General features: G+C 41.2%; 1 protein-coding gene across 3 annotated transcripts in view; it reads right to left on the reverse strand.

The window, feature by feature from the left end:
- The window catches only part of LOC135092501 (neurexin-4-like), a 31,418-nt gene that overhangs the window by 8,872 nt on the left and 7,962 nt on the right, over window positions 1–14,584 (reverse strand). Inside the window, exons 4-17 of one of the 3 annotated variants that reach the window (XM_063991067.1) lie at window positions 11,657–11,853; window positions 8,999–9,140; window positions 8,385–8,588; window positions 7,852–8,018; window positions 7,243–7,431; window positions 6,335–6,502; window positions 5,904–6,123; window positions 5,498–5,580; window positions 4,279–4,438; window positions 3,765–3,890; window positions 2,557–2,783; window positions 1,541–1,820; window positions 882–1,052; window positions 224–442 (exon numbers count right to left, since the gene is read on the reverse strand). In XM_063991067.1, the coding sequence (XP_063847137.1) occupies window positions 224–442; window positions 882–1,052; window positions 1,541–1,820; window positions 2,557–2,783; window positions 3,765–3,890; window positions 4,279–4,438; window positions 5,498–5,580; window positions 5,904–6,123; window positions 6,335–6,502; window positions 7,243–7,431; window positions 7,852–8,018; window positions 8,385–8,588; window positions 8,999–9,140; window positions 11,657–11,853 (2,553 nt within the window). Of the gene's footprint in view, window positions 1–223; window positions 443–881; window positions 1,053–1,540; window positions 1,821–2,556; window positions 2,784–3,764; window positions 3,891–4,278; window positions 4,439–5,497; window positions 5,581–5,903; window positions 6,124–6,334; window positions 6,503–7,242; window positions 7,432–7,851; window positions 8,019–8,384; window positions 8,589–8,998; window positions 9,141–11,656; window positions 11,854–13,486; window positions 13,684–14,584 lie in introns of all 3 variants that reach the window. The other 2 variants (XM_063991066.1, XM_063991068.1) reach the window with 2 other exon arrangements.

Here is a 14,584-nt window from a genome sequence, read left to right on the forward strand (position 1 = left end):
AGGTATATTTCAAGATTTTAGATGTTGTAAGGGATATTTCAGGGTTTAGAGTGTTTTAAGGGAGATTTAAGAGTGTTTTAAAGGAAAATGTAAGGGAGACTTAAGGGTTTTAAGCAAAATTTAAAGGTTTAAATTTGTTTTTAAGTGAGATTTAAAAATTTTAGGCTGTTTTTAAAGGTGATCTTGCATAAACAAACAAATAAACAAATAAATATCCACTCACCCACAACGAAGTCAGACTCCAAGTGGATGGCGCGAACTGGCCCATAAGGTTCGGCCACCAAGCCCTTCTGCCCACCATCCACGATCATCCGCGCCTCCTTCCGGTTGCGCTCCACCAAGACGGAGTGCCACGTGTCGTCATTCAGCACGTTACTCGTCTCCACACTAACGCTCATCGGCCCTGACCCCGCCTCGTACTGGAACTGTAGCTCAATGCCCCCTGTGGATGAGTGGATAAATGAATGGGGTGGTGTTGTGTGTGGGTGCGTGGGGGATGTTTGGGTGTGCGTGGTTATAGGTGGAGGTGGGTGAGTGGGTGGCTGGATAAGAGTGGGTGAGTGGATTGGGTAAGAAGTGGAAGTAGAAGTGAGTAAGTGGATAAATATGTAAGTGGATGAATAAATTAATGAACAGGACACTTACAAATAAAATCTAAAACCTGAGAGAGAGAGAGAGAGAGAGAGAGAGAGAGAGAGAGAGAGAGAGAGAGAGAGAGAGAGAGAGAGAGAGAGAGAGAGAGAGAGAGAGAGAGAGAGAGAGAGAGAGAGAGAGAGAGAGAGAGAGAGACTAAGGAAACCGAACACAGACACGGAAAACAGAGATAACACACACAGGCACACATTACAAAAAACACAGACAAACACACACACTTAACGTACCAACAATGGATATCTTGATGTAGTCTGTGGGCCCCCTGGCGTGGATGAGGCAGCCATCCCTCACTGTGGTCTTGAACTCGAAGAAAATGTCCCCAGAGTGCCCCATGTCGAAACGAGGCAGATTAATCGTAGCGTCAGCCTTGCGGAAAGTAACAGTATTGTCGTATACATCTGTGGGGGAACAGGAAGGGTCACACTGGAGCTGGGTCACTTAGGTCACACTTGTATACTAGGTCACATGGGGGTTTCACTAATGATATGTGGTATATAGATGCTTGTGGGGTCATGCTTGCAGTCAGGTCACACTTATGATGTAACCTAACAGTACCACAAAGGTCAGGTCACACTTAAAATAACCTAACCTCACCTAACGTAACACCACACGGGTCAATTTTCAGTCATTTGTCCCTTTCTCTGGTAAACTCTGAACTCCCTGACTGCTTCTGTGCTTCCTCCTTCCTGTGACTTGAACTCTTTCAGGAGGGAGGTTACAAGACACTTATCACTATTTATGGACCATTCTATCTAACATCTGTATGGGATATGGCAATAAGTAGGCCTTTTCTTTTTTCTTTTCCATGATTTTTCGTTGCCCTTGGTCCTGTTAAAAAAAAAAAAAAGCCACACTTGATAACCTAACCAAACAACACCACACTTACGGTCTCCCTCGCAGATAAGCGGCCCAAGGGTGTACCGGACCTTCTTGCCATCCAGCGGAGTGCCGGTGTCCCCAATCCTCAGCTGACGGACCGGTAAATGTTCCTTGACCGTCAGCTCCCCACTGTCAGTAAGCCACGACTCCAGGCCGCCGTCACAGTTACACCACTTATCCGTCACACAGGTCCCCATCAGCCCACACTCACATTTTCGCGACCCAGGCAGTGACCCGCCCCAGTAGTCCATGGGCTGATTGGTACGCGAAACCCACCATGTGTAGGGCTGTGGGGGGGAGAGGGAGACAGAAATAAGTGTGGTAAAGTATGATTCGAATTTTCTGGTTAATTGTAGTAAGTGTGGGTGTTTTCTAAAGGGAGTTTTGGGTTTTTTTGGGTGTTTGTAAAGATTTTGGGTTTTTTGGGTGTTTTTTTAAAGGGGTTTTACTTTTTTTGGGGTGTTTGGAGTGGGTGCTTGGGTTCTTTACGAGTTTTAAGGGATGTGTTTTATCTTGGTAGTTTGTGTAGGTGTTTTGTTGGTGCTTGGAGTGTCTGGAGCGGGTGTGTGGGTTTTCTCGATCTAGATAAAACAGAAACAGATAAAAACAAGACAAAGATAGAGAGAAAGATGGGTGAAACAATTAAATAAACACAACAATAAAGAAAGAAAGATCATTGGTTCTCAGCCTTGTTTGCCCCATGCACCCCTTTCACCATGTCACAATGTCGTTCACCCTCCTTTCCAAGATTGCCTGCCTCCAAAAATGCATTCCAAATAATATGCATATAATACTGAAAAGGGGGTGGGATACTCATGACAATTAAACAGAAAATAGATAAACAAAATGAGAAAGAGACAGTAAGAGGAGAGAGAGAGAGATGGACGAAATCACTAAACGCAAGAATGAACAAATGGAATGACAGAAAGATGAATGAAGAACACAGACTAGATAAAAGAAAGGAGAAAAAAAGATTAACGCAACAAAAACACAGACCACCACCACCACCACCACCACACCCACCAAGAAGTCCTCATCTTCCTGGGACGGAGAGTTGAACAGCTTGGCCTTCAGACATTCAAAATGGATCCGCTGACGACACCGAGCGGAACGGTTGACGAAGATCTCTATCTGCTCCATTCCAGCGTCATAGATGATGTTCTGTACATAAGATCCTCTCTTCTCGAAACCATCAACTGTTGTCAACTTTTCATGCTTGTGGCTGAGATAGGAGTGCACCTGTCCGTCATCTGTGGGTGGAAATTGAGGGTTAGTTGAAGGGTTGAGTGTCTGTGTGAGGGTCTGTCAGTTTGTGTGTGTTCATTGGTCTCATTCAATGTGTTTGTCAGTGTGTGTGTGTGTGTGTGTGTGTGTGTGTGTGTGTGTGTGTGTGTGTGTGTGTGTGTGTGTGTGTGTGTGTGTGTGTGTGTGTGTGTGTGTGTGTGTGTGTGTGTTTGCTGGTCTTATCTTTTATTCTGGATTGATTCTTATGTTGGTACTACTACTACTACTATTTACTGAGGGTCTGTGGGTTGACTTGGTGTACAGATGCATGTATGTGAGAGTTCGTCTAATCTCGAGTCAATTCTGAAGCTACTACTGTTACTATACTACTATTCCTTTCCTGGTCCTTTAAAACCTACAGCAAGTAGGTATGTAGGTATAAATTTTGTCAATTCTTTTTTTTATACAAAGTTGATTCTACTCTCATCCTATCCTTTGGACCACTTCAGCTTCCCCATCGTCCTCTTAATCTTCTCCTATCCTAATCAATTCTCATATCACCTAACACACCTGTAACACCCCCATCAGACTCTCTCTTAATCTTCTACCCTGATCAATCCTCACATCACCTAACACACCTGTAACACCCCCATCAGACTCTCTCTTAATCTTCTACCCTGATCAATCCTCACATCACCTAACACACCTGCAACATCCCCATCAGATTCTCTCTTAATCTTCTACCCTGAGCAACCCTCATAACATCACCTAATACACTCACAACACCCCCATCAGATCCTTTCTTAATCTTCTACTTTAACCAATCCTAGTAACATCACCTAACACCCTTCTCCTATCCTAACCAACCTTCATAACATCGCTTAGACACCCCAACACCCCCATCAGACCCTCTCTTAATCTTCTCCTACCCTAACTAACCTTCATAGCATCAACTAATGCACCCCCAACACCTCCAGTACAATGCTCAATGCACCACCAATACTTACTGTAGAATTCACAGCTGACGGGGAAGGGAACGAGAGGCCCTGAGCCGTCGATGTCAATGTAGATCTCAGCCCTCTTAACGCCTGGGTTCTGAATGCCGTATGCAGCGCAGGATATGGGGTTCAGGGCTGTATGGGGTTGTGGCAAGGGTTATTATCTCTCTCTCTCTCTCTCTCTCTCTTTTTTTTTGTTTAGTCAGTATTTTTTTTTTTTTGTGACATTATTTAGATCATTTATTTTTTGTTGTTGTTTTAGAGGTAGTATGGATGGAAAGGGAGAGAAGGAGGGAGTAATACATAGCCGAGCACTTTGGCATGATAAATAATGCTGGAAAAACAGACATAATGTAACATACACTGCCAGATTGGAGAGAGACGGATGGATGGACAGAAAAAGACAGAGAGAAAGCAAAACAGAGACAGATAAACAAACACCAACAACACACACACACACACACACACACAGAGATACTCCCAACAACATACCACCTCCAAACACACATACGCAGATACTTACGTGTATGACAGACAGCCCCAGAGTAGCCTGTGGCCGTGCAGTCACAGATAAACTCCTGTGAGGTCTGTTTGCACCTGCCCCGATGTTCACAAGGGTTCGGATTGCAGCGGTCTATGATCTGACAGGCCGCCCGTACAATGCCTTCTGGGTACATGATTTCCTGTGGGGCAGAGAGGTGGATTAGTACCTCACTAACTCTAACTGTTCCTCTTCTTCCTCCTCTTTCTCATAATCCTCTGACATCTGACAAATTTGCCTGTCTGCTCTTCATTTTTCTAACCTAACTTCTTCTTCCTCCTCCTCTTTCTTCTAATGCTCTAACACCTCACAAATTTGCCAGTCTCCTCTTCATTTTTCTAACTTAACTTCTTCCTCCTCCTCGTCTTTCCCCCTAAACCTCTAGCACCTCACAAGTTTCCCCATCTCCTCTTAATTTTTCTAACTTAACTACTTCTTCCTCCTTCTCCTCTTTCTCCTAATGCTCTAACATCTCACAAATTTGCCTGTCTCTTCATCATTTTTCTGATTTAACTTCTTCCTCATTCTCCTCTTTCTCCTAATCCTCTAACACCTAACAAATTTGCCCTTCTCTTCTTCATTTTTCTAACTTAACTTCTTCCTCCTCCTCCTCCTCTTTCTTCCCTTCCTTCTCCTAACTCTTCTATTACCACATTACAAGCTTCTCCTTCACCTCCTCCTCTTAATAACCTAACCTAACCTAAGTGATGGATTAGTGATGGGTGGCGGTGAGAGAGTTGTCAGTGGATAGACTTAAAGGCTGTATGATCTGTCGAGTGGAGTGACGGATTAATGGATCAGGGGGTCAGTTACAGTCCTTTTTTGTTTGCTAGCTGGCCAACAAAACCACTTCAGCTGTTATTGGATTGCTGGATAACAATGGTGAAAAGAAATAGTTAGATGGATAAATAGAGACACACACACAAAAAAAAAAAACACAGAAAAACAAAAAACAAAACAAAAACAAAAAAAAAACAGATAAAAACAAAAGGCATTTAAAAAACAAGTTAAAACAAAGTTGGAAAAAAGAAAAGAAACAAAACTTACAATATTAGATTAAAAATAGTGAACATAAAGTTGAAAAAAGAAAAACTTACAAAACTAAAAACTATAAAAAAAATAAATAAATAAATAATAAAAAAAGTGGAGATAAATTAACAGATACAAAAAAGTTGGATGGACAAACAGAAGGAAGCCTCACCTCATCCTTGGGCTTCTGCATGTACCCGACCACAGAGATCTTCCTGAGGCACCCCAGGAAGCCCGGCGACCCCTTCACACCACCTGCAACACCCACATAGGTGAGGGACGGACACACACGGACACACACGGACACACAGACACACACAATGAAAAACCTTGTTCAAACGCTTCTAAAGACATCACCAATCAGCTTAAAACACCTAAAAAACACATCCAAACACCAAAAAAACACCACAAAACAAACATACAAAGAAACGCAAGTAGACTTCCACCTATAAGCCTGCTAGACAAAAAAAAATAAATAAAAAATACAACTGTTACTACAATTACAACAAAACAACCCTGAATTACTACCACAGTCACTTTTACCACCACTACCACTATGAAACAGCCTCCGACCATACCGGCAATGAGGAAGTGCTTGCCGGATATGACCGAGATGATCCGGACAGTTTGCATGGGCACGTCATCAACTGTCAACTCCATGCGATTCTCCATCACCACAAACATGACTCGGTGCCACTGTCCGTCGTTGTACAGCGTCTCAAAGTTATCCAGAACCACCAGGCCGGGAGTGCCACGTGCGTTCACCTCCACCTTCACCTTCCCTTCGTCCAGGAACAGCTGTGGAGAGGGTGGATGAGTGGGTAGGTGGAGAGTGGATTGGCGACAAGAGGATAGATGGATTAGGATGGGCAAAGAAGACCAAAACAAAAAAAATATACACACACACACTTTCCTTTCTCTTATTCCTCCCTCCCTCCCTCACACAAACAAACACACACACACACACACACACACACACACACACACACATATACACACACACACCCACCATGAAGTATCCATATGTAGTGAACTTGTGGTGGATGAGAACGCCTTTTTCCTCGTAAGTTCTAAATTCTAAGGACACGTTGATCTTCTTCTGGTCCTCAAATGCTGGGTACTTGAGATGGCTCTTCCTGGTTGTAAAGGTCAGGGTCTGGTCAGCTGAGATGCCAAACTGTAAGGGGAAATAGCATGTTAGAATGTGATTAGATTCCTTTAATGGGTTTAGATCTAATTTTTGAGGGATTCTGTGTGTTTAAGTTCTGTTGTGAAAGGTTAAGGAATTTTTAATGGGTTTAGATACTACTTTTAAGGGTTTGTATGGGTTTAAGTTCAGTTGTGAAGGGTTTAAGGGATTTTTAATGGGTTTAGATATAATTTTTAAGGTTTCTGTGTTTAGGTTCAGTTGTGACAGGTTTAAGGGTTGTTTTTTAATGGTTTATATAATTTTTAAGGTTTGTGTGTGTGTTTAGGTTCAGTTGTGAAGGGTTTAGTGTTTTTTTTTATGGGTTTATATAATTTTTAAAGGTTTCTGTGGGTTTAGGTTCAGTTGTGAAGGGTTTAAGTAGTGTTGGGTTGGGTTGGGTTGCCAAATTGTAGAGGTTAGAAAGAATATGACTAGATCTTTTAATGGGTTTAAATAAAATTGATAAGTAGTAGTAGTAACACACACACACACACACACACACACACACACACACACACACACACACACACACACACACACACACAGATGCACCCTGAGTTGACGAAAGAGTACTTAGCCCTATCGTAGTAATAGTAGTAGTATATAAAAGAAGCACTAGTCTAAGGCAACATAAAGGAACACAAACAAATAGCAACCCCTTCCCCTCTCCTACACACACACACAGACACACAGATGTACAGACGCACCTCACAGACACACAAACGCACCTCACAGACACTGCCAATATTGATGAGGGAGTACTTTGGCCTCTTGTTGTAGCGGGAGTAGTAGTCGCTGGCCTGCCTCATCTCGGGAATGATTGCCGTGCCGTTAATATTGAGGTTCTCCATGCAGCCTGTGAAGTTCACCCGCGCTTTCATCCCCAGCTGCAGATTTGGCACACCCCCGATGTACAGCTGAGGGGATGGGGACGATTGGGTTAGGTTAGGGGATGTTTGGGTTAGGTCAGGTGAGGTTTGGGTTGGGTTGGGTTAGATTAAGTGAAGTTTAGGTTAGGTTAGGTTAAGTGAAGTTTGGGTTGGGTGAGATTAAGGTTAAGTGAATTGGATTAGGTTAGGTTAGGATAAGTCACCTCCCAGCCCCTTTCAACCTTAAAACACCACTTATCAGCCCCTTTCAACTTCAACACACTACCTCCCAGCTCCTTATAACAAAAACACCACCTGCCAGCCTCTTATAAACCCAATACAACATTTATCAGCTCCTTACAAGCCCAACACACCACTTATCAGCTCCTCACAACCTCAACACAGCACTTACCAGCCCCTTACAACCCAAACACCCCACAAACCCCATTAAAAACCCCCAAACCTCACCTCTTTATTTAGATTCAACCTCTTGAAGTCACCCAGAATGATGTCATCCACTCTGACACGATCCACCAGGAAGGTAATGTTGCGTTGCTCCCTTCGAATTTCCACGTCGTGCCAAGAATTGTCATCCAAGAGGGACCCGACAGACAGGGAGGTAAGGAAACGTGACCCTGTTCGTGGAAGGGAGAGAATAAGTGAAGTGATGGGAATGAGGGAGGGAATGAGACTGTGTGGTGGTGGTGGTGGTAGAGGGAATGAAAAAATATCCTGGTGTACTTGTAATTAACTAGCTGTGATGGGAGGGTAAGAGGGTAGGAAGGGTGTGGGTGGGTGGCTTGGTGGGGTGTGTGTGTGTGTGTTAGTCGTGGTGGTGGTGGTGGTGTGATGTGTTGTTATTGCCGGAGTACTAGAACAGTAAAGCAAAACAACACAAAAACAAACACCATACACAACAAACACACACACACACACAAACCCCAACAAAACACCCCAAAACATACACAAACACCCCAAAACACCCCAAAACACACACTTACCCAGGTTCACATTCAACACCATCCTGTTCTGCACCAGCTGGAGGGCCAAGTAGTCCCCCTGGGTGCCTCGTCCATACATCACCATTGCATCTGGCTCTTTGGTGCGGAAACGGAAGCGGATGTGGTCGCGCACAGAGTCCACCGGAAACTCCCTCAGGTCCATCACCACCATTGCATTGCCACTGAAGCTCACGGTCTCTGGTACTGTGGTGGTGAGGGTAGTGGTGGTGAGTGGGGGGTCATGGGAAATAACTGTGGTGTTTTGTGTGTGTGTGTGTGTGTGTGTGTTAAGAGTTTGGTAGTGGTGGTGGTGGTGAATATTTGTAATAAAAAAAAATAGCTATCTAGCAGTCTATCTCTGTCTATCCTCAGTAGTAGTAGTAGTAGTAGTAGTAGTAGTAGTAGTAGTAGTGTATGTAATCATTAAAATATCTATCTATCTACTTATCTATCCACCTATCCACAGCATTAACTAAATAAACAAGTAATTATATCAACCACTATTTCAAGTACACAGACATTAAACAAAAAGATTAAAACAATAACAAAAACTGAAAACACGAGGTACCAATTTCTACCCCACCCTGTACAAACACAACAAAACAGACACTCACAATACTCGCATCCGTACAGCTCCAAGCGCATAGATATCCGGTCCCTCCATCGTGTAGGCTTGACGCGGATGTACCTTCCAATTATCGGTGTCTCGAACAGGTTGGTGGAGACAGTGTTCCCATCTTCGTTACCCGGGAAGGCCTGGAGGATGGAGGAAGCAAGGTTAGAAGTGTGTGTGAGTGTTGAGGGAGCCTTGTTAACTGTATACTGGGAGTTGAAGTGTTATGTGAAGTTAGTTTGAGGTGGGTTAGCGAAGTATTTAAGTCACCTGGGAAGGCCTGAAGGATGAAGGTGAGTGTGTGGGTGTTAAAAGGTCCCTGTTAGCTGTGGCTTTTGATGTTTATTTGGTTCAGTGTTAGGTTAAATTCTAGTAATTTTAATGGTGTTTAGTGAAATATTTACATTTGATGGTGTGTTTGTTACTGCTAAGGTGGGAGGGAGTGTTAGCTAAAAGGTGCCGAGGTAACTGTGTGCTGTGATGTTATGAGTTTGTTAATCTCATGCTGTTTAATCCTTTTGTTGCTGTGATTATCTTTCCTTGTCTTTCCTTATCCTTCCTGGCACTGTAAAAAGGACTGCTTGCAACAACACACAGGAGAGGAAAGAGGGAAAGCTGAAGATTTTCGTCTTTTCACTTTGCAGAATTATTTACGAGTCTAGCACAAAAATAGCGTAAAAAATGTCAGTGTATTGAAGGAGAAATTTTGTCTAGCAGTGAGGTTAGGTTAGGTTAAGTTTGGTTAAGGAAAAATTTGTTAGGTTAAGTTAGGTTAGGTTAAGGTTAAGTTAGGTTAAGGAAAATTTAAGTTAGGTAAAAGAAAAATATGGTATGTCTGATGGTGTGTTTGTTGGTGCTAAGGCTTGTAAAAATTGTGATGCTTTGTGAGAGATTAAAACTGTATAGATTTGTCACTGAAAGTACTAACAGTGAGACAAAACAAATCCACTGACACTAACCTAACCTAACCTAAATGAACGATGCAGAATTAACTGAAAGACACATTGCATACAAGAGGTAGAAAAAAATATGAATGAATGTATACAAGCATTAATACATACAAAACAAAAAAAAATAAATAAATAAAAAATGGATGATTTATACCAGTGCATTCTGTTCATACGTATGTTGGTATGAGTGACTGAATGTATAGAATGATGTATATAACTGTGATGAATGTACAATCTATGAAATGTATAGAGAAGTGAGAGAAAAATATAATAAGGAAAGGCAGGCAAACTTTTCATGTATAGATTGTATGTATGACGCATGATGTAAACTGTGAATGTATAATAATGTATGAAAACGAGATAGAGAAAACACGAAAAAAAAAAAAAGGAAAATAATGACAGGCGACTTCATGCGGCAACAACAACAACAACAACAACAACAACAACAACAACAACAACAACAACATCATCAACAACAACAACAATGCAACAAACTGACTGAGCTACACATGCAACAACAATAACAACAACAACAACAAGGAGATAAACAAACCAGGTAACCATGCCACATCAACAAGAAGATCAAGAACAAGAGCAAGAACAGCAATGCAAAATAAACTGAGCACCAAGAACAATAACAAAAATAATGCCAGACTGATTGAGCCATTCATGCACCACCGCCACCACCACCACCACCACCAACAATAGCAATAACTGATAAAAAATAAACAAATAAATAAACATATGCATGGAGATACATATATAATGCTCAATACCACATAGTAAGTGATGATAACAATGCAAGAGAATAAAATAATAATAATAATAATGCAAAAAATATATATATATGCATTCACAATACAGCTAAACAGATGCAAAAAAAATTTACAACGTATACAATAATAATAATAATTACAATGATGCAGGTAACTAGTTATATATAAATGGATACACAGCTACAGTAATAATAATAATAATAATCTAGACTAAATAAATAACACTGATAAATAATAATTGATAAAAATGGTGAATTACATAAGGCAGGCACTAAAATTAAAACAATATATGTAAATAAATAAATAAATAAATAAATAAATAAATAAATAAATAGATAAATACAAGAGTGTAAATAGTAATACAAATAATATCTACAGTAGTAATAATAATAATAATATCTACAGTAACAATAATAATAATAATAATAATAATAATAATAATAATAATAATAATAATAATAATAATAATAATAAACATACCACATATACACACATATACTAAAACAACAGACTTATGAACTGCAAAACATAAAAATATTAATAATCTACAACACACACAAAAAAAGTGACAACAATAACAGCAACAACAATAACAATAACAACAATAACACCCTTTTACAAACCCAAACAAATCAATAAAAAAAAAGTAGAAAAGCAAACAAACCAAACAAACACATTCTTACTTTTCCAACCTGAAAAAAAAAAAATATTCCAACCTATTTTCTTTTCCTACTCTCTCCCTCAAATAGATATAAAAATAAATAAATAAACAGGAAAAAACAAACCAAAACACACCCTTTTATTTTCCCCACTTAACAAACCCAAACATCCCTTTAACTTAACCCTACTTTCCCATTCCTTCAGCCACCCCTATCTCTCTCTCTCTCTCTCTCACTCCCTGTCTCCCTCAGCCAGCCAGGAAGCCAGCAGTACCTTATATAAGCCCATAGGATTCTTGTACGTCTTCCACAGGTCAGCATTGTCCGAGTACTGCACCACAAACTCGCTGACAAACTCCCGTGTGTTCTGCTTGCCCTGTGTTGCAATGCGAGTGACCCTGTGTCTCTTGCGGAGGTCGACGGTCAGGCTCTGGTAGTAGTTGTTGTCGGCAGCTGACCAGGCATGCTCCTCTGAGTATGTGAGGCTGTTAGTGGCTGGTGGTGATGGTGGTGGTAGTGGGAGATGCTGGTGGTAAGGTGGGAGTGGTGGTGGTGTAGGGAGGGAAAGAGGAGGTGGAATAAAAGGAAGAAGAGGAGAAATAACAGGGTAAGGAAAAGAGAAGGAGCAGAAAGAGAAAAGAAGAGAGTAGAGACAGAAATTGCTGGAGAAGAATAAGAGGAGAGAGAGAAGATAGAGACAAATTGATAAAGAGGAGAGAGATAGAGAGAGACAGAAATTGATAGAGAAGAAGAGGAGAGGAGATAGAGAGAAATAGAGAAATTACTACACAAGAAGAAATGTAAATAAACCATAAAAAAAACAAGAAAAATAAACAAAACCGCAAAAACATTAATGCCAAATGACTCAAAACCTGCAACACCAAACCGGACACCAACCAACACCACGGACAGCACCAGCACCACCCCAGAATGTAACCAGGAGTGCCAATAACAGTGACACCAACCAACAGCACCAACACCAACCCTAAAAGTGCTAGAGACCAGGAGTGCCAGGAGTGCCAGAACCCAGAATGTGACCAGGAGTGCCAATAACAGTGATACCAACCAAATAATAACCCTAATAAGCAGTGACAAAGACCAAGTGACCAAAATAAGACCAGGAGTGCCAATAACAGTGACACCAGACCCAATAAACAGTGCCAGAGACCATGGGTGCCAAAAAACAGTGAAAATATGAACCCTGGATGCCAAAACAAGAACAGCACTACAAAAACAACAGTGCCAGGAAGCAATACAGGATTTGGCACCATATCTACAGTGCCAAATGATCTTAAAATGCCCAAATATCCCTAAAAATCAATACTGTAAACTCTTGTGACCTTAAAAATCCTACTGTGACCTTCAAGCTAACTAAGGTCATCTGTAGCCCAGGTTTCAGTGCCGCAGTGCCGTGACTCACCTTACAGTGCCAAATGTAGAGTGCCAAACTGAGTGTGGTTTTAGTGACTTACCTTTGCTTGGAGAGAGAGAGAGAGAGAGAGAGAGAGAGAGAGAGAGAGAGAGAGAGAGAGAGAGAGAGAGAGAGAGAGAGAGAGAGAGAGAGAGAGAGAGAGAGAGAGAGAGAGAGAGAGAGAGAGAGAGAGAGAGAGAGAGAGAGAGAGAGAGAGAGAGAGAGAGAGAAACAGGGAAAGACTGAGATGGACTGACACACACACACGACCTTCCCAACTTCAAAAATAAAAAATAAATAAATAAATAAAAATAAAAACGAATATATTTACTTGACAAACACAGCCACACACCTTCCAGTCACACTCCTAGGCACCCACACCCCACTGTATCACACACCAAATATTTAACTACACCCCAATACCTCCCCCATTAGCAACACACACCCCTTAAACGCCCCAAAACACCTTCCATTACCTACACACCTCCCAAAACCACACACCAAACATTCTCACACACCCTTAAAACACTTTAAAGACACCATACCTACCACAACACACCCAAACACCTAAAACACACCCTCTCAAGATCCCTAAATATCCAAAAACACAATTCCAAACCACTCTGGAGATAGCCCCACACACACACACACACACACACACACATACGAACCATCTCAGGTCCTAGTACCCACCATAATGTTACCCTTAGGGCCCTTGATGATGGAGTAATGCACCCCATCTCGGCTGTACTCCAGGGTGTAAGCCGTAACGTACTCCTGAGAGTCATCTCGACCCTGAGTGGCGATGGCTGTTATGTTCCTGATATCCCCCAGGTCTGCTTCAATGTACTGGAGGTAATCTGCATTCCTGGCTGTCCATGCTGTGGTCTCTGGGGTGCAGGGTGAGGGGCAGGTAAGGTAAGGTTGACGGGAGGGTGAACGGGGAGAGTTGTGTTGTTGTGTGGGTGTTTAGGGGTGTTTTTGTGGGTGTTTTTGTGTGTTTTGGATAGTTTGTGTGGGTGTTTAAATGTGTTTTGGGTATTTTTGTGGGTGTTTTGGGATGAAGTGTTTTTTTTTTTTTAGTGTTTTTGTCACTTGAGTTGTGTTGTGGTGCATGGGTGTTTGTCTTTTGGTGTGTGTGTGTGTGTGTGTGTGTGTGTGTGTGTGTGTGTGTGTGTGTGTGTGTGTGTGTGTGTGTGTGTGTGTGCAGGAAAGGAAGCGGCTACATACATTTCATAAGCTAAGTTTCAAGCATTTCATTATAGACCGAAGACAAAAATGTGCAAAAACTCATGTCTTGGCCCAATAAGTACTTAATTAAAGAGAGATGCAAAACAACATATTAATAGCTGGCACACTGCACTAAGCCCTTGCAAGTAAAATGAATAATAAACAATAAATTTATAGCTGGCAATGAATCACTTCTTAGCTTAAAATTCATTTCGTAGATATTCAAAGGAGATATTTATGAAAACAATGAATTAATAGCTGCACACTGCACTAAGCTCTTGAAAACAGAGTAAATTATAAAATAAAAATAAAACAATGAATTAATAGCAACCATACTGCATTAAACTCTTGAAAATAAAATACAGCATACACTAATTTTTTTTAATACAGAAAAAATAAATAAATCAGATATGTTGTTTATGAAAGCAGAGAAAAAAATGAATAAATAAATTAGATATGTTATTTATCAGAGCATGAGCTGAATGTTGTTTGGCGGAAATACTGGTAATTTTAAAAAGGCAGAAGGAAAATGAAAGAACTAGTAGTAGTAGTAGTAATAAT

Source organism: Scylla paramamosain, chromosome 40, assembly GCF_035594125.1.
Source record: "Scylla paramamosain isolate STU-SP2022 chromosome 40, ASM3559412v1, whole genome shotgun sequence".
In the NCBI taxonomy this organism is placed as follows: domain Eukaryota; kingdom Metazoa; phylum Arthropoda; class Malacostraca; order Decapoda; family Portunidae; genus Scylla; species Scylla paramamosain.